Source organism: Perca flavescens, chromosome 12, assembly GCF_004354835.1.
Source record: "Perca flavescens isolate YP-PL-M2 chromosome 12, PFLA_1.0, whole genome shotgun sequence".
Classification (NCBI taxonomy): domain Eukaryota; kingdom Metazoa; phylum Chordata; class Actinopteri; order Perciformes; family Percidae; genus Perca; species Perca flavescens.
Window position 1 is genome coordinate 27,858,142 of NC_041342.1, and position 19,171 is coordinate 27,877,312.

Consider the following 19,171-nt stretch of genomic DNA (forward strand, 5'->3'; position numbering starts at 1 on the left):
TTTCAGGGCTTGTTGGTTCAGATGACAGCTTGAGGACGTAGGTAGTCAGGACAGCTTTTTATTTTTTATTTGGTCAGTAGCAACAGGTGATAAGCCCACAAGAAACCAATTATATGTTATGTAATATTGGATATGTATTGTTTGTTTGTATCGTTAATATACTTGAATATGCATAATGAGTCTGTATTCAGACCAAATTTTAGAAATTGCTTCTCAAGTGTTTACAAATGAAAATCATAGAAAGCATGCTGGCCAGTAATGCAACAGGAACGTCCGTTGTCTTCCTTTCATCAGATCACATCTCACCAGGTCATGTCCCTGCTTGTCTTCAAACTAGAATTCTCATCTCCTTCACTTATCCCTCAGTCTATTCCAGGCTCTATTAGACCACTCCATCCATTAAAGGTCTCATTCCCAGCTGTCCACAGTCCTTGTGTCTTTGACTTTTACAATCACATGAACACATGACAGAAGGTGTAAGGCACCTTGCTTCACTTAAGTTTGAAACTAGAGCCAGCAAAGCTATTGTTAGTATTTGTTCTTTGTTGTCACGTCTAAAGGGGTGTTGAGCTCTGGTAGAGGCAAGGAGTTGATTTCTCTCTTGCCTTGTCTTCCCACTTATTCAGACTGTGGACCTCTGTGTGGAATCAAATCCTGAGTACTCCTTGTCTTTGATTTGAACGACTAGCACTTGGCGAAATAATGGAAAGGTACTGTTGATGATTAAAAGCTTTTACTGTCTACTTTTTTGGATGCAAAAATTCTAATCTGTTGGAAAATCTGTTAATTTGGAAAACTGATAAACAAATACATTTTGCCACAACATACCCTTACTTCCAATGTCTTATTTCAATTGATGAAATGGTGTTTCTTGAATTCCCTAGGTCTCTCTTAAATGACAACCCCTGAAGTCCAGATTATCTATTGTCAGCCAGACATTCGTCAAGTCTGCCTCTTCTCTGTTTTCCACATGGCCCTTCCTTGTCTGGCTTTGGAAAGAAGATGCTTTATACCAGAGAAAGACTGACCTTCACTACTGAGATAAAGGTTAGTAGATTCAATTTAACTAGTTTAGATCTTTATACATTTAAGTCTGTTATCAAAATGGAGGGAATGAGTTAAATGTATGTAAAAAAACAACGGTTTGGTCACCACTGGATAATGTCTAATTTTCTGTGTCCAAAATGTCTAGTGAAACCTAATTTTTAAATGGGTAGATGGTTGTTTTTTGAGTTGCAATTATCATGCATAACAGTAATATAACAAAAGAACATTTCATTTATCATATGTTCATACTATTGCAGTTTGTATAGTACTATTTTAGCAGTTTTAAAGTGGTAACTGATGAGGTTCTCGTTCTATTATGTTATATGTCCATTGTACTGTAGGTCAGGGGTTTTCAAATTGGGTGAATTTGAGCCTCCCCTTAAAGTAGATAGGAACAGCCGAGCCCCCACTTCCCCAAAAATTTTGTCCGCCTGCCCTGACCCACACACGCCTCTGCAGTAAATGCCATCTTTTGTGTGTTTGATGAGTTTCATTAACAACTGATAAAATGTAAATATTTTTTTATATTGTATTTGAATACATTTTATTTCCACAACTTTTTTAAAAGTGCATTCATAAACCATTCTTTGCAACAGCAAATCATTTACAACTTCATGCAGGCCTAATTGAGACTACTTTTAAAATCATCACAAAATCAGTGGGCCTATCCACAAGTCAACAAAATATGCTTAACATGTGTTATGATGCGGGGGTCTGGGGATCCACCCCCTGAAACTTTTGAGCATTAAACACTTCATTTCCTGCATTCTGGTGAATTTGTATGCCCCTATTTCTAGCTTTTTCTGAATCAATATGCTGGAAATATCTTAATGTAAAGTGAAACATATTACAATCCAAATATAAAAAAATAATGGAATATATTGCAGTTAGGCTATCAGGCATTCTGTATTGCGTTATTCTCCTTTAGATCGACTTTTCTAATTATATCTGAGTCAGCACACATGTACCTTAGGCATAATTTACTCTTACCTTCTCTTTTGCATCTTTTGTTGAGGAAGTAACTTCAATTATACAATATTCATTTAAATTTATTAATAAACCCCTGGACTGTAATATTTCAGATGTTTGAGCAAGATTTCTGTGTCCAAAACTTTGTGCACATTCAAAATATAACTCATCCCATCTGTGCTCTCTAGATTTGGAGGAGTTGTGATATTTTGTGAAAAATAATAGGCTATTACAAGAGTAAAGTCACTATATTTCAGAAAATAATCTCCCTGCACCATAGCCTGCTGTGCATTACGTGATTGCCCTGCTGATATGGTAGATCTCAGACCCTCTGACAGACACAGAGCCCCGTTTGAGTCTCTGGTCTCTGAATGACACAAAGCTTAGGGAAGTGGCTGTACGCTGCTCTACATCGGAGGTGGAAAACCGAAACTATAGAAATGCACAGAGCTCAAACGCGACACATCTGCCGCAGCATGCCGACAGCAGACCGCGTCCTTTATAAACCTGAAGCTGCACAGCTTTTTACAGTAAGAGTGGACACTAAGCGACATCCGGTTTTATATTTGTCAGTCAACTTTTCAAAATACATTCGTGGCTGAAGCCTCGGCAAAATCAGCTGACGCTGCGTCTCTCAGTGGGAACAATGAGGCTGCGCTTTTGATGCGCAGGGGTGTTCGATGCGGGGCTGCACTGCAGAGAGAAATAAACACAAATCCTCCACCTGCAGCCTTGATCTGTATTTGTTTTTAATCAGGGTCAGGGTCAATGCTGTCATTTGCTAGCACCTCCTTGCAGACGACACACTGCGGTGTAGCCTCAGACCCCGACCAGGTGAAACCTAACTTTAACTCAGGATCATATTTCCTATGTTTTTTGCTGGGTTTTGTCTTTTTCCTTAATGCTTACTTCTGTTGACTTGGGACAAGGAAACAATACATTTTAAAGCTAATACACGCACGCACAATTACCGATATCAATAGAGCTGCATACAGAGTAATTTTTTCTTGGCGTGTTGCGCCTCCCCTGCACCTCACCTATTGAAAACCCCTGCTGTAGGTGATTAGTCATTGTTGTTGTGGTGTTTCTGTACAAACTCCTCATAGTTCACTTGTCAAAAAGACTGTCCACTACTCTTCTGTAGGTATCCATATAGCTCATGCTACCCAGATCCTCCTCTGATAATTCCAAACATACCACTTTTGCTAAAAAGCTACTGCAAACTCAAAATGCAATGTGCCCTGTACAGTGGACAGTTCTACCAAGAAAAACTGATATGAGTTAGTGATTTGCCTAATAGTGAACTCTTCAAGTTAATCGTCGTAATATTTATCATCCTTATCACATGTCACTTGGGTTCTTTATTCATTTCACTTTTTTACAATCCAGTTTAAATAGAGAAACCTTGATAAACATTCAATAATAGCTTTTAATTTAGCGAAATCCTATATTTGTGTTTATTTTTAATTGGCATGTTGCAAAAGAACAATTGGAATACTTACAAAGGAAAAGGTAAAATGATAACACCTTACTAATTATTTACTAGCTGTGTAGTATTATCAGTATAAAAATAGCATTATAGGTGTCATCAGTGTGTGAGGGTTAATTGTTATCCTTTTACCTTCTTAAACTTAAATAGAATGCATGCACATTAAACTGCTGATCATGATGCCAAGTGACTTTCGCAACATCAGATAAATCCAGTATATTCACTTGGCTAATGAAAACAGATGTAGTAAGTGAAAATGGAGTTTATATATGAGAAAATAGTTTGAAGCCACAAAGAATTATCCACAAATCTTCTCTTTTAAGACTCATATAATGAAAACAGCCTGAGTGAACATGGTATTACATTGTCTTCACTTAGACAATTTAATTTAAAGGCAACAGAAGTTGTAGTCAGTAATCTCTGACACAAACTAGCAAAATAAATTGCTTTCTTGGAGGACCAAACATGATGTATTTGGAAAGTAAAAAGAATAATTACATGATTTCATGAATTAAATGTATACATGTAGATGTCCTTTTTAGTTTTCATGATCAGGATACATTTTCCTTCAGCAGAATTTATTTTTCTGAAGGGACAGTCTAATTATATGAGTAAAACCTTTACTGGTTTCCCAATATGTCTTGGGGTCTTTTTGGCCAACTACAATTTTTATCCAATGACATTACAACAGATAAGATTGACTTTTTTGTTTGTTTTATACATAATATTTAACACACACATATACTTTGAATAATTTAATTGATTGGGTATTCACAATTCAATTAGGAGTCATAGGTCTATCAATTTTTCCAACCCACATATATATATATAGCACAACCATATTTTTCATTTAATTATTCTTTGGTTGTTTAAACATATACTTTAATTATACATTTATTTCTAGTGTAAGTAATTTAATTTAAATGTATTGTTTTAATGAAGTTATTCTTGAAATAAGTCAAGATTAGTTCCCTATAATCATGAACCACATGAGCCTTCGTCAATGAGAAGTCAAGAAACTGTTAGATGCATACTACATTTATTGAACACAACACATGCTTAGGGAGACACCAGGCAACAGGTGCCTCAGAAACAGTCATTTTTGAGGAAACTTCACTCTTCACTCTTCAGGTCCTCTCTGAAAACAAAAGAAAGCAAAATACAAGATAAATTGTGAGATGTGTTTTTGATTAAATAGTATTATTTTAACCCTTGTCATAACAGATTGAATCAGTATCACCAAATTATTCACACTTTAGGCCCCTCAGAGGAGTATTCTAAATGTAGTAATAGTCAACGGCCTGCTGGGGGACCACTGATGCATCAGTGAAAGACCAGCACCTCGTTGTTATACATTATATGAACAAGATGGTTGTCCCTGAAAGCAAAAAATATAAATTTCCCATTTTTACATGTATATACAATTATGTACGATATATGACCTATTAATACTGACTTTTGACCCCACATCTCGGGTCTTGGCACGTAGCTTGTTGACCTGAGACTCAGCGATGTCAGCTCTCTCTTCAGCTTCATCAAACTCATGTTGAAGCTTACGAAACTTGGTAAGATAACTGTTGCTCTGTTCCTCCTGTAGAACACACACCATATATGTTACTTATTATATCTGATCAGACAAAGCCTACGTGTACTGTTATGTACAAGTATTGCTTTTGAATTTCACTATACTTACAGCATCTTCAGAAGCCTTCTTATAGGATTTCACCTTCAGCTGCAGCTTGTCCACCAAATCTTGAAGACGAGCTAGATTTTTACGGTCTTCTTCTGTCTAAATTGTGCAAAAACGTAATTAATATAAAAATGTATGCATATTTTAATTCAAAATAAATAAATAGACTTTGGTCCAGATTGATAGTTACCTGATAGGTAAGCTCCTTGATACGTCTTTCATACTTTTTTACTCCCTTTACAGCATCACTGGCCTTTTTCTGTTCACTTTCCACCTCATTTTCAAGTTCCCTGACCTGCAGGATGTTGTCAAAAAGGTCAGCCACCTCTGTAGTGTACATAGAGCAGCAATTTATTTGACATATTTAAATGATGCATGAGCCGAAGAGCCAAGTTAACTCACCCTGGCCTCGAGCTTCTGCACCTGCTTCTTGCCTCCCTTCATGGCGATCTGTTCAGCTTCATCCAGACGGTGCTGCAGGTCTTTGATGGTTTGCTCCATGTTCTTCTTCATACGCTCCAGGTGAGCACTGGTGTCCTGCTCTTTCTTCAGCTCCTCTGCCATCATGGCAGCATCAGTAATGGCCTTCTTAGCCTTCTCTTCAACATTTCTGCACTCCTGCACCGCATCTTCTACTTCTGCCTGAAGCTGGGATGTATCAGCCTCCAGCTTCTTCTTGTGATTTATTAGGCTGGTGTTCTAGTTTTACAGAAATATTAAAATGTGCCTTGTGAAAACAGTGTATGTTAAACAAACATGCTAGAACATATTGACAATCATTGCATCTCACCTGTGAGTGCAGGAGCTGCACCCTTTCACTAACATCCAGCAGCTCTTGCTCAGCAAGTTTGCGACCTCTCTCAGTTTGCTCCAGAGCAGACCTGAGCTCCTCCACTTCGGCCTGAAGAAGGTTGTTGCGTCTCTCAACTATGGCATTGTTTTCCTTTAGATCATCATTGGCCCGAAGAGCATCATCAAGCTGGAGCTGAAGGTCCTGGAAATGCGGGAAATTTATTGTGAAGCAAGTTGAATAAAGTGCCGAAAAAACAATTAAATAATAGTTTTATTTTTTCACTTCATTCATACCTTTAAATGTGCATGAACAGATTTAAGTTGTTTCTGGGCCTCAGCTGCCTGCCTGTTGGCCTGGCTTAGCTGGATCTCCATCTCATTGAGGTCTCCCTCCATCTTCTTCTTCAAACGGAGAGCCTCATTCCTGCTGCGAGTCTCAGCATCAAGAGAGCTTTGAAGTGTGTCCACAATTCGCTGCTGATTTCTCTTTGCTTGCTCCATCTCTTCATCTTTCTCGGCCAACTTGCGATCAAGATCAGCCTTAATCTGGTTGAACTCAAGCTGGGCTCTGAGAATCTTCCCTTCCTCATGTTCCAGTGAGGCCTATTTTTAAATAAAGAATGAAAAGGAAATACATGACTAGATATACCATGTACCAAAACAATGTTCATGAAGTCCACCGTTCAACATTCAAGATACCTCCGCTTCCTCCAGGGCTGTTTGTATCTCAGACTTCTCTTGTTCTAACTGTTTTCGAATCTTCTCAAGCTCATGGATACTCTTTCCGCTCTCACCAATTTGCTCAGTGAGGTCAGATATTTCCTCTGGGAAACAAAATGTCACATTATTAATGGTTTGGTCATTAGAAAAAAACTACGATAGAGGTGTAAGCTGGTTTGACCCATACCCTGTAGATTCTTATTCTCTCTCTTCATGGTCTCCAGCTGTTCAAGAGATTCTTCATAAGAGTTCTTCAGTTTGAAGAGCTCAGTGCTCAGAGACCTGGCTTCCTTCTGAGAGCTCTCCAGCTCTGCTTGAGACTCTTCATACTTCTGTTTCCATTCTGCCAAGACCTGAAATATGTATGCTTAAAGTTCATTTTACTCTAGTTATTTATTTAAAAGACCAAAAGTGCCATATGTATTTTAAATGCAACCTTATCAAAGTTTCTTTGCTTCTTGTCCAGAGCAGCAGCAGCAGCATTAGACCTCTCCACATCCACCATGAGATCTTCAATCTCATTCTGCAGCCTGTGTTTGGTCTTCTCCAGAGGCGAACATTTAGCATTCACTGCTTCCACAGCCTCCTCAGCATCCTGCAGCCGCTGAGCCAGCTTTTTCCTTTAGAAATGGATCATTTAAATCATTTAATGTTCCTGCAGTTGTGCTAGTTGGATAAATTCTAATGAATTTAACTAATGTGACTGGCTGCTCGGTCATCTAACAGACAAACTTTTTGTCGTCTTACATTTTAGTAGGAACATAACACAAACAAAAAGCTGATCTGCTAGACAAAGTAAAAACGTCTCTTTAGAAATTACATATCAAATCATGAATTTGGATCTCAAAATGTCTTACTTTGCCTCCTCCAGTTCCTCAGTTCTCTGGATGGCATCAGTTTCATATTTAGTTCTCCACTGAGCCACCTCAGAGTTGGCCTTGGACATGCCTCGCTGCAATTCAGCCTTGGCCTCCTGCTCCTCCTCATACTGCTCCCTGAGCAGGTCACAGTCATGTCGAGCAGACTGCACTGCATGGGCTAACGCATTCTTGGCCTGTAATGAAAGCACATCTTGTTGCATTTATATGTACCACCATCTGTACCAAGTTGTTACTGGTTACTGTTGATTGCTACCTTGACTTCCTCCTCTAGTTGTCTTTTAAGGTCTTCAATTTGTTGAGTGTAGGACTGTTTTCCTCTGGTTAGTTGGGACACTAGGGAATCCTTTTCCTCTAGCCGCCTTACAAGTTCACCTAATTTTGATAAAAGAATCAAATTAGTTCATAATATCCCAAACAAAACACACAGTTCATATCAAATGTTTACCATTCTCAGTTTGAAGCTTTGCTTTCTGCATGGTGAAGTCATTGATAGTACGCTGTCCCTCTTCTGCCTTTGTTTTGTATTCGTTCATCTGGTCTTCCAGAGACCTGCACATTTTCTCCAAATTATTCTGAAAACAAAAAACATCAAGAGTGGCGCATAACCTACTTCAAAATAAATGAAAGGTGTCTTAGGTTGTTTTCACACCTGAGCAGTTTGTTCTGTTTTACCGAATCCTGGAGCATTTTGTCGGATAGTCTGGTTTGTTTGTGTTGGCGTTCGAACTGTGCACTTAATGTTCAGCGCACTTTAGTTGAGAATGCGATCAGACCCAAATACGGAAAGTAAACGTGAAAACGTGCATTTACTAGCCTAGTTTCAACCTTGCCCACAATTTACAGACTTATATATGATTTAAGCGATGACAATTTTCAAATCCATAACCTATTATGATCGCTTGTCGTCAGTGACAACACATCATCATCTCTCTCTCCTATCAGGGCCCACCCTGTTCTTCACTCGCTGTCTTGTCAGCTGCTCATATTGTTCGCCTTCTTCTAAAATATTAGAAACACTAAAGCAAAACAAGAAAACCCAAGACAATATAAACTTGGTGTTGCTCCATTTTTTCTGAGATCAGGAAATGTCAGTCATTTTCACCTGGATATTCTGTCCAATAGACCATCAATGTCTTGACCTTGTCACATTTGTTTACAACGTTTGGTGCGCTTGACAACACTATCCACTACACTATCCAAACCAAACAAAAAATGCAACAATGTTGCAACTTCACCCCTGAATTGCACTGAGTCTACAGAACTATAGGTGTAAAAGCGCACTTAGACTAACAATGAGTAGATAAATATATAATACATAAAAGTATTTTACCTTAGCCTTCACAATATTTTCCATATTGGAGACCACATCATCCAGCTCCAGTCTGAGCTCACTCTTCTCCTTCTCCAGTTTCTGCTTGACTCTCTGCAGGTTGTCAATCTGCTCTCCCAGGTCAGCCACACTGTCAGCTTGTTTCTTCCTGAGTGTGGCAGCAGTGGCTTCATGCTGCAGAGTGGCCTCTTCAAGGTCTCTGCGGAGTTTCAGGAACTCAGCCTCCCTCTTCTTGTTCATCTCAATCTGAGCAGATGTTGCTCCACCAGCCTCCTCCAGCCTCTCACTGATCTCCTCCAGCTCTCTGGACAAGTCTGCTCTCTGCTTCTCCACCTTGGCTCTGGCAGCTCGCTCTGCCTCAAGCTCTTCCTCCAGCTCTTCAATACGGGCCTAGAACAAAATCAAGTTTTTTTTTTTCTTTTAGCCAAATATCACATCACTGCACAAGTAAATTAACTCAGTTCTTCTAATTTAACATTACCTGTAACTCCTTCAGTTTTTTCTGGAGCTGGGCACTCATTGCTTGTTCATCTTCAATTTTACCATTGAGTTGGCTGATTTCAAAATCTTTCCTGTGGATGAAAAAGTAAAATATGTACCAGCTGCCACATACCCTAGTTTACATCTATTTGTGTTTTTCTATAAGTTCACTTTTAATGTTACTTTTTCAGTCTCTCTTCAAGTTGCTGCTTGTCATTTTCCAGGTCCATGACACTCTCTTGAGCTAACTTTAGGTCTCCCTCAAGCTTCCGTTTTGCTCTCTCAAGGTCCATACGCACTTTCTTCTCTTGCTCAAGGGAGCCTTCGAGCTGCAGTGGGTGATAATTACAGCCTTTCAGTTTAATTTATTCACAATATTTCAATAAAAAAAAAAAACATACCAACACACTCTTATTTACTATGTTCTTACGTCATCCACTTGCTGTTCCAGCTTAGCCTTGGCCTTGGTCAGAGTGTTGACTTTGTCTTCTTCACTCTGCAGATCATCCAGCGTTTGCTGATGAGCTTCCTGTAAGGCTTTCTTTTCTTTGGTCAACTTAGCTATGATTTCATCCAGAGCAGCCATCTCTTCTGTCATGTTCTTCACCTGTTGAAATTAAAGTTTTAGTCAGAAATCCTAGACCCATGCTATCAACGTTCTGTGCCGATTTATATACAACAGAAGTAATAGTTTAGATGGGAAATTTGCCATTTTGTATCAAGAACAGTCAGATCAGTGATTGAACAGAGACATTGTCTGTGAAGTAAATGTATGTTTTATAGTACCTTGTTCTCTGTGGCGTGCTTCTCTTTCTCCACTTTAGCCAGAGTTAACTCTAAGTCATCAATGTCTTTCTTCAGCTCAGAGCACTCATCCTCCAGCTTCCTCTTCTTAGCAGTCAATTCAGAATTCATCTCCTCCTCATCTTCCAGTCTTTCTGTCAGCTCTTTGGCTTTTGCCTCCATCTGAATCTTGTTTTTGATCAGCCCCTCGCATCTTTCTTCAGCATCACAAAGATTATCTTGCTCCTGTTATAATTTAAAGTCACAACATTATGCATTGGCAGACTTGATTTGATTTTAATATTATTTGTAATGCTGACAGATTTTAACATTTTTAACATACAGATTGAACTTGGAGCTGCAGGTCATTCTTCTCTTGGAGAAGAGTGACTGTTTTTTCTTCAAGTTCCTTCCTGCGGGCCTCAGATTTTGCGTAAGCCTCTTTTAGTTTGGCAAACTCTTCCTTCATATTGGCCATTTCCTTCTCAGTCTCTGCTGATCTCAAAAGAGGTTTAATCTTAAAGAACATCTTCATCCAGGGCCAATTCTTGACCCCCATAAAAGCACGGATGTTCCACTGGATCACAAGTAATGCATCCCTGTAGACATTGATTCATGAAGATATTGTAATGTTGTAATCTAGTAATTAGTTCCTGGATATTCAATATATTTCAATTAACTTAGTGCATGTACCTGCGTTCTACAATCTTCTGGAATTCAATTCTTGCCAGAACTCCTCGTGACCTTGCCTGGATCCTAGTGATGATTAGAGATAAGCGGTCATCTCGCATCTCCTCCAGCAGACCAAGCAGTCCAGCTTTGAAAAACACCTGATTTTTGTAAACAGATGAGATCAGCAGTATCATACACAAGAGACACCCACATTGAGGATGTGTGTGCTTTGAAGACCATGGCTCATGCCCAGCTCAATATAGACAGATTTCTGTCTGTTATAACATAACATAGATAGTAATAATTGTGAATGAAAGCAGGCGTAGTTGAAATAAAGTGATGCCCCACAGTTGTCTGTAGTTAAAGATTTGCAGTCAGTAGAAAAACATAAAACATATAGTATCACAGTTCCTTATCACACTGAGATAGAAATGTATATGCTTTATACTATATGTGCCAAAATGTATTTCACCAATACTTACCTTGGTGTGCCCCAGTTTGTACTGGTTATGGTCTATATCCAAGGAGCCCAAAAGCTTCTCTGAAGCTTTTTTGTTATCAATGAACTGTCCCTCAGGGATAGCACTTGGGTTCAAAATGCGGTATCTTTGTAATGAAGATAAAAGATAATTTCAGTTTTGCTGCATGTCATGTCAAATATCAACTTCCAAAATATGCCCAGCTAAATAGCTATCCCTGTTAGAGTGTAGATAGTAGAATGTATCATTGGGTGACAAATGAAAAGAAAAAATTTAAGTAGAGAAACATAACAAATGCAAACAGGCCATTAAGATTTTCTGAACAGATGATTAGTATCAAATTATGTGAATCATATGCTATGGCTTTCACAGTTACCAGATATCCCTCAAATTGAACACCTATTGGAGATGTGTGGAGAAACGTCTTAGTCAGTGGTCTTCTCCGTATCATCAAAACACTAAATGAGGAAATATGTTATGGTAGAATGGTGTCAAATTCCTCTATCAGAGTGCCAAAAACTTGTCAGCCATCTGTATATCTGAGAGACACCTCTGTTTGAAATCTCCATAGAGGATCCTGTTGGGGAAGCCCTTTCTGCAGATCCTGATGCCTTCCAGCACACCATTACAGCGCAGCTGGTGCATCACCAGAGGGTTCTCCATGGCCCCAGGAGTCTTGGTCTCATTGGGGATGATGCAGCGTACAAAGTGAGGGTGAGTAGACCTCAAGTTGGTCATCAGCTTGTTCAGGTTCTCCTGAGGAGGTAATTTAACCCTGTGGTTAACACTCAGTTTAGGTTATTGATGTGTTGCATATCTCTATCAATGTAGAATTTAGTCTTAGTCATTGTTTTTCATATGAATAGCCATTCAGACATTTATGTTTACTAACCCTGTGCAAGGCAGACACTGTTTGGAAGGATGCACCCTTCTTTTTGCTTCCTCCTCCTTTGCCGCCCTTTCCACCTTCAGCTGCTATAATAAGCCAGTGTACAACGCATTAGATTGCATTAACGAACCCAGTTCTCTTGCAGTTCCCACTATGGCAAATGCAGTACATTCAAGGGCAAATTCATCATCGGATTGCGCAGCTTTTGCAGCTGCTAAAGTTGCACTTACAAGACAAAAATAAACTATGTACCCCTAACCGTTGCCAGGCAAGCTCCTGTGCTTGTGGTACGTATTAAAATGAGGTAATATGCAGACATTTGGGGCAAAATTGGCCCTTTTCTCTGCAGTCCAATTCACAAAGCGCAGCACTGATAGCTACACACAGTTACAGTAAAATGATTAGTCTTCAGAGAGTTGGTGGTAATGAAGCACATTCATAAAAAGTGTCCATCGTTTTAAATCATGCCATCTTTAACAGTCTGAAGGTATGTGTTTGAAAACACCAACCGCACTGACAGAATCCGAAATACTGTTTCTTTCTGTCAAAAATTAACAAAATTAACAATATCAGTTTAATAACTTTAACTCTTTTTACTTGAGATGGGGCGATAGTTGTTGCAAGTGATGCACAATTCAGTGTGCTATCAGCGGCTGCAATCCATTCTTTTTGAATTTGCCCTTCCGTTTATTCTTACCTGCATCTGATCCAGCATAATTTGCAAAGAGGACAGATAACAGTTTGAGATTAGACTTCTGGTAGAGTCCTACAACGGTCTCATTCAGAGGATCCTTGTTCTTCACCAGCCAGTTGTTGATATTATAATCAACAGTTCCAGCATAATGCATCAGGGAGAAATGGGCCTCTGGTCTTCCTTTGATAATTCTTGGCTTCTGGAAGTTGGCAGATTTCCCCAGATGGTTATCATAGAGCTTAGATTTAAAGGTGGTATCAGAAGCTTTGGGGAACATGCACTCCTCTTCAAGGATGGACATGATACCCATGGGCTGAAGGGACAAAAATATGAGGGTTATGAACATTTTCAATCAATCTTTATGTATGGCTGAACATACAGTAGTCGATTTTCTCACCTTTTCAATCAGGTCAATGCAGGCCTGCAAGTCCATACCAAAATCTATGAATGTCCATTCAATGCCCTCTTTCTTGTACTCTTCCTGCTCCAGCACAAACATGTGGTGGTTGAAAAACTGTTGCAGTTTTTCATTGGTGAAGTTGATGCACAGCTGCTCAAAGGTGTTGAACTGTAATGAAAAAGTCCACAGTATGACAGGCTTAATACTTTCTCCTTAAACTACTACTACTATCTAGACTACTTCATATAGAGTATGTGTTTTTTTCAAACTCACATCAAAGATCTCAAATCCAGCAATGTCCAGTACACCAATGAAATACTGGCGAGGCTGCTTGGTGTCCAGGGATTGATTAATTCTCACCACCATCCACAGAAACATCTTCTCATACACTGATTTAGACAGTGCACTAACAGCATAGTTCACCTAAAAAGGAAATATACATAAAACACCTTAGTAAAGTTTCTGGACTTTATTTTGGAATTTAATAAACATATTATTCATATTATCTTACCTGGGCGACATTTTGTCCCTTGGTGACCCACTCATTTCCTACTTTGACTCTTGGGTGACAGAGACCTTTGATGAGGTCAGCAGAGTTCAGGCCCATCAGATATGCAACTTTGTCAGCAACTGTTGAGGCATTGAGGTATTTGGATTAATTAATCAAGGTTTTCACTGCTTTTCAAGGTTTTTGTCATTCTTTTATCCCTGATTCCTTTAGAATAGAATAGAATGCCTTTATTTCCATTGTACTGTAACATTAGAAATGTACAACGAAATTCAGAATGCTACTCCTACTGGGTGCCACTAGTTAAAGAAAAAAAAACACATTCTCACCACACATTCATTCCACAAGATAATAAATAAATAGATAAAATAAAGTAGTTTAAAACTGCATTGAAAAATGGCACTTTTAAGAATATTGAACACTTGTCGGTTTTTGTTTGTGGGGGAAAAGCTGTGTTTGAGTCTGTTATTCTGGGTTTTGAGTGATCTGTAGGGCAGCAAGTCAAATAGGTAATACGTTTTGACCTTCTTCACGCAGTCACCATCTATAGATAGCAGGAAGGGTCTGTGCTGCTCTTTCTGAAGTCAATGATAAGTTCTTTGGGGTTTTTTGTGTTTAGCACCCTTTGCTGTAATTTGTTTAAAAAAAACATTTCTCACCTTCAGTGCCATCAGCCTCTGCCTGCTCTTCACGTTGCTTGGTCTTGAATTTCATATTTCCATGATGCATGATGGCACCAGTCAGCTTGTAAATGCCGTTCTTCTCCTCTTGGGTAAAGCCCAGCACATCAAAGGCTTCCTGAAAAAAACATAAGATCAAAAATGCATTTCTGGCAGAGTAAAAGTTGATGTAAAAATTCATTTTGGACTGTGATTTGAAGATTCAGCTCACATCGGTGGCCATCAGCTCTTCAGAGTCATTGATAGAGGCTACCGTTGTCTCTCCTTGGGAGATGAAGGCGTAGTCGTAAGGGTTGTTGGTGATAAGCAACATGTCTGAGGAGGAAAAGAAAAAAATGTGCTGTAAAATATCTAACTGTATTAAGATTCAGTCATAACTCACTTTTGATGGAGATTTATAGTATTTTATCAGATTTATACCCAGAAGTTCCGGCTTTGCCTGAGACAAGATCTGGTAGAAAATGTGGTAGTCCCTCTCAGCTTTGAGCTGGTAAGTCACACGAGACTTTTCCAAAAGGTCTGTTCAAGAAAACAATTGTTATTGTGCTACACTGATAAGTTGGTAGGTAATACATTTAAATGTGTTACATAAACCATGTTACTTACAAGTTTCAATATCAGCAGAGGCCAGCTTCCCACGGTTATCAAAATGAATGCGGATAAATTTACCCTAAGATGAAGCGAGCCGCTCATTTTAGTCCTGTTAAGTCAATCACTTCAATTTAAAAATTACCATTTGCAACCACACAGACACTCACAAATCTAGAGGAGTTGTCATTCCTGATGGTTTTGGCATTCCCGAAGGCCTCCAGAGCAGGGTTAGCCTGGATGATTTGATCCTCCAGGGTACCCTGATTTTGTCAAATAAAGACACACCTTCAGGTTCCATGCCAAGTAAAATTTCAAAATGTGTTTCAGCTATTAGAAATTATTTTTAATTGAAGTGTGATTATGCTTTACAACTGATACTTTGTGAAATATTATATTTAGTATATATAATATATTTTGTAGTACAGACCTTCTTTTCAGCAGCCTGATCTTTCTTCGCACTCGGGGCAGCAGCGATGCTGGCAAAGTACTGAATGACACGCTTGGTGTTGACAGTCTTTCCAGCACCGGATTCTCCACTGAGTTGAAGAGAGACAGAAGGTTTTAGACCAAGACCTATGACCCTTAACTACTTAAGGGATTTTTTTTGGCTGTGTGACTTACGTGATAAGGATTGACTGGTTTTCTCTGTCTGTCAGCAAGAGAGATTTTCAAAGTGTTTGTAAAAAATAAAATGACGTCAACGTTGAATATTTAAAGAAAATGAGGCTAAAATAGAATATTTACCTGACAGCATGTACTGGTAGCCATTGTCAGAGATGGAGAAAATATGGGGAGGAGCTTCAGACCTCTTCTTTCCTCTATAGGCAACAACCACCTCTTGGTTGTAGACTGGCAGCCACTTGTAGGGGTTGACAGTCACACAGAAGAGCCCAGAGTAGGTCTGTTGTAGTAAGCGAAGGGCAACAGATAGTAAAATGATAAGATATGTGTTACCTTGTCATAATGATGATGCTTATTAAACAGTGCTTTATCAATGGGTAGGTTAGGTTTTATGTTACGCTTTATTGTCTTACATAGATCATCCATGCTGCATAACGCTCTTTGAGGTTAAACAGCACAGCGGGCTCATGGAGGAAGGTGAACATCGCCATGTCTTCAATTTTATCAAACTTTGGCGGGTTTTGAGGGTGTACATCACACTCCTTCACTGTCACAGTCTGCAGCAAGAGATAACCGTCTTAAACAAAGTTCAAGACTTGTATTGGCATACATTTGAACTTAACTGAATTGATACTGTATGGTGTACAAACCTTGTCAAATTCAGTCAGAACAGTGACTTTCTCACCGTCACGACTAGTGACGGTTCCCTTTACGTACTCAACCTCAGGGTCAGGAACGAAGCACTCCTTCTTTATGTCAAATGGACGAGTTTGGGCTTCTAGACGCTCTTTGTCTGACTTCCTAAGAAAAGGAGCAGCGGGCCCAAACTCTGCCATGGCGGCGTCACCCATTTTTCAACCTTTTGAGAATAAAGCGTATTTTACCACCTGTGGTTTTCTTTGCAAACTCATGTATGAACCATTACTCATTCACATGAGACCCATGGAAATCTAGACAAACGGCATAATTAAAAAACAAACTTGACATAATGAACCTGTAAATTGTACAGACACAAGTTTTGTATATCCCCATACAAAAAACTATATTTACAATCATTGGTCATACTATCATTGGTGTACTATTTACAACCTATCATCCTTTACTCTTTTTTATTAAACAAAACTACACAAATAAAGGTTAAATGGATGTGCCTTTAACATTACAGTTATAGAGACAGGCACAGGTCCTTTACAAATTGGATGTGTAAGGCCTTTTGTATGCAATAACAACCCCAAAAAGAAAAGCAAGATGCTTTAGGGTTAACTGTTGTCACTACAATGTAGCTGTGAATTTTACCTAAAGTGTTTCACTCCACAGGAAATTGGGATCTGCGGTATTTCTATTAAGTAGACAGAAGAAAACCAAATGTCATATTACGTCATTATTTAATTAAGACAAATTAAGGGACAAGTAAAAAAATGTAAACAAATCCCAGTGACACAATTTTAACAAATGTTCTCACCCAAAATGTATCACTAAGCTTTACAAAATGTAGCATGCAGCAAACTTGTCTATATATATATATAGCTGGGAGTGATTTTAACATCTTACACAAACAACGTATCAGTTTCTCAATTATGTGGATGTTTTTCTTACCTTGACCGTCAACCTTTGTCAAGTGAAATGATGGATCCAGTAGCTGACACCAGGCTACCTCTCCATTAATAAAGGTTGTTCGGCAACCAAATATGGGGATGCATATCAGAGAAATGGCATCCAGGTTGCCTATTACAAAAAGCTTTCTCCAAATTAGGTAGAGCCTAGGGCTGCTATTTATTGCTGCCACCTTGTGATCAACAAACTATATGCTGGACTGGACCTGAGAAAGAAAGGGGAAGGCCGGAGGTGGGGGAGCATGGACAAGCTGCTGCAATCTATCATGTCATTCTCTTTTGTCCTAGTAATTTGTATGAAACCGCTTTGACATGACGATCAACATCAGATTAGGTTCTAAAATAATAATAAAAAAATTAAAAAATTAATTAGGGTAATGCTGGACATTTGTTAATTTGAAGTTCCAATGCTTTTTGATATACATAAAGTAATGCTTGATAAACTTTTAAGGGCATGATTATTAGAAGTAGAAAATCCCTTTCCATCTACAAGACATGTTGATAATGTTAAATTAATCCTGATTTAAATAAATGTTCTGTATCAATACATGATTAAGACATGATAGGACTACTGCATGCTCCATAACAGCATACATTATTGTTATTTGTTTCTTAGAAGTTAGAACTTTTCTCCTAGATGATGTATGTCTGTCATTCATGGCAGACACATTCTCCTCACACATGCCTTCATATTACTATACTATACTACTACATATACTATACTATACTATAACTAAATAAAGTAGGTTAGCAGACTTGCAGGATTTATTGGACATCAAACATCTCAATCTAAAGTTCAACAATAGTCTGTCAAGTGATAGGGTGTGAAATACATTTCAAGAGGGAGAATAAAGAGCTTCAGCTGTTTACAGATAGGCAAGACAAGGCCAAGGTCACAGCTGTGACATCCCTTTCTTATCACTCACCACTGTTTACAGATATATGCATGTCTAACCCTGGTCACTTGGCATTGTTTTCTTTTCTTTACCAGCAATAGAACTATTCAGACACTGCAATCAAACACATGTCCTATTACATACAATTTAAGTTCCTTGAGCTGACCTTTTGACACTTTTCAATGACCTGGACCAGGTATGGCAAACATATGAGCTTTGATACCCAATAAAGATTGTCAGTGAGACTATAGAAATAGTTGTGGGAGGGAGGGGGTTTAAATACTAAAAGTGCTCTCCGAGGATGCCAATACAGATGCCATCTGCAATACCCACAGTCCCTTCAGTTCATGCTGTAATCTAGGCAATTGAATGTGGCGAGGAAAATATGCTCTCTCTTTATCCTCGCCTGTGTCTTTCAGCACTCTGACTGTTTGAGGAAGCAAGACGGTTTGCTAACTAAAGTTCCTCAGGTAGGGAGTTCTCATGGAAAATGCCCAGTTTGCTTTGGTAAAGAGGCAGGCAGTGGGAAAAATCTACTGTACCTGAGGAGTGCAGACAGTGGCTAGGGTCATAGGGCACAAGCAAATCTCTGATTTATGTAGGAGCAACCCCATGTAGGGCTTTAAAAGTAATTAGTACAAGTTTAAAATAAATTTTAGTGCCAGTGTAGTGTTGCAAGGATGGGAGCGATATGGTCTTGTCTCTTTGAATTGGTTAAGTCTGGCAGACGATTTTCGGACAAGCCGGAGAATCAAGCCGTGATGAGAGGAAAGCATGGATTACATTTTCAAGGTCTGCTTGCGATAATGACTTTTGTAATTTTTCTATGTTTGACAAAGCATGATTGTACTACGTTTGTGATTTGTAAATCAAAAAAGCTCATAGTCATTAATCACACCCAAATTGCCAGCAGAGTGCTTGACATTAAAGGACAGGTTCCCAAGATT

At 38.9% G+C, this 19,171-nt stretch overlaps 1 protein-coding gene and 1 long non-coding RNA gene across 2 annotated transcripts; one reads left to right on the plus strand and one right to left on the minus strand.

Moving 5' to 3' along the window:
* Positions 1 to 625: 625 nt before the first annotated feature.
* Positions 626 to 12,087, plus strand: LOC114564836 (uncharacterized). Its single transcript, XR_003693849.1, has 3 exons — positions 626 to 710; positions 885 to 1,047; positions 11,904 to 12,087. It is a non-coding gene; the product is annotated as an uncharacterized LOC114564836 (long non-coding RNA).
* On the minus strand, positions 4,526 to 17,374 carry LOC114564827 (myosin-7). The gene is made up of 39 exons (XM_028592418.1): positions 17,312 to 17,374; positions 17,012 to 17,054; positions 16,366 to 16,574; positions 16,129 to 16,272; positions 15,839 to 15,995; positions 15,716 to 15,743; positions 15,522 to 15,630; positions 15,262 to 15,354; positions 15,110 to 15,173; positions 14,924 to 15,022; positions 14,715 to 14,818; positions 14,483 to 14,621; positions 13,827 to 13,945; positions 13,589 to 13,738; positions 13,313 to 13,483; positions 12,919 to 13,228; positions 12,225 to 12,307; positions 11,883 to 12,088; positions 11,336 to 11,459; positions 10,875 to 11,011; positions 10,525 to 10,780; positions 10,185 to 10,427; positions 9,829 to 10,005; positions 9,582 to 9,727; positions 9,400 to 9,490; positions 8,919 to 9,308; positions 8,034 to 8,160; positions 7,842 to 7,960; positions 7,565 to 7,761; positions 7,144 to 7,327; positions 6,895 to 7,060; positions 6,687 to 6,811; positions 6,282 to 6,590; positions 5,986 to 6,189; positions 5,598 to 5,894; positions 5,386 to 5,490; positions 5,199 to 5,294; positions 4,962 to 5,096; positions 4,526 to 4,643 (listed from the first exon to the last, which is right to left on the minus strand). The coding sequence occupies exons 3-39, from the start codon at positions 16,564 to 16,566 to the stop codon at positions 4,626 to 4,628; spliced, it is 5,823 nt and encodes a 1,940-aa protein (XP_028448219.1). The 5' UTR covers positions 16,567 to 16,574; positions 17,012 to 17,054; positions 17,312 to 17,374; the 3' UTR covers positions 4,526 to 4,625.
* Between the last annotated feature and the right edge of the window lie 1,797 nt (positions 17,375 to 19,171).

Coding starts and splice junctions, on each gene's coding strand:
- LOC114564827 (XM_028592418.1), bottom strand. CDS start 16,566: ATGGGTGACGCCGCCATGGCAGAGTTTGGGCCCGCTGCTCCTTTTCTT. Junction 7,762..7,841: donor AACTAGAGGAGGAAGTCAAG/GTAGCAATCAAC, acceptor CTTTCATTACAG/GCCAAGAATGCGTTAGCCCA. Junction 6,591..6,686: donor CAGCCCTGGAGGAAGCGGAG/GTATCTTGAATG, acceptor ATTTAAAAATAG/GCCTCACTGGAACATGAGGA.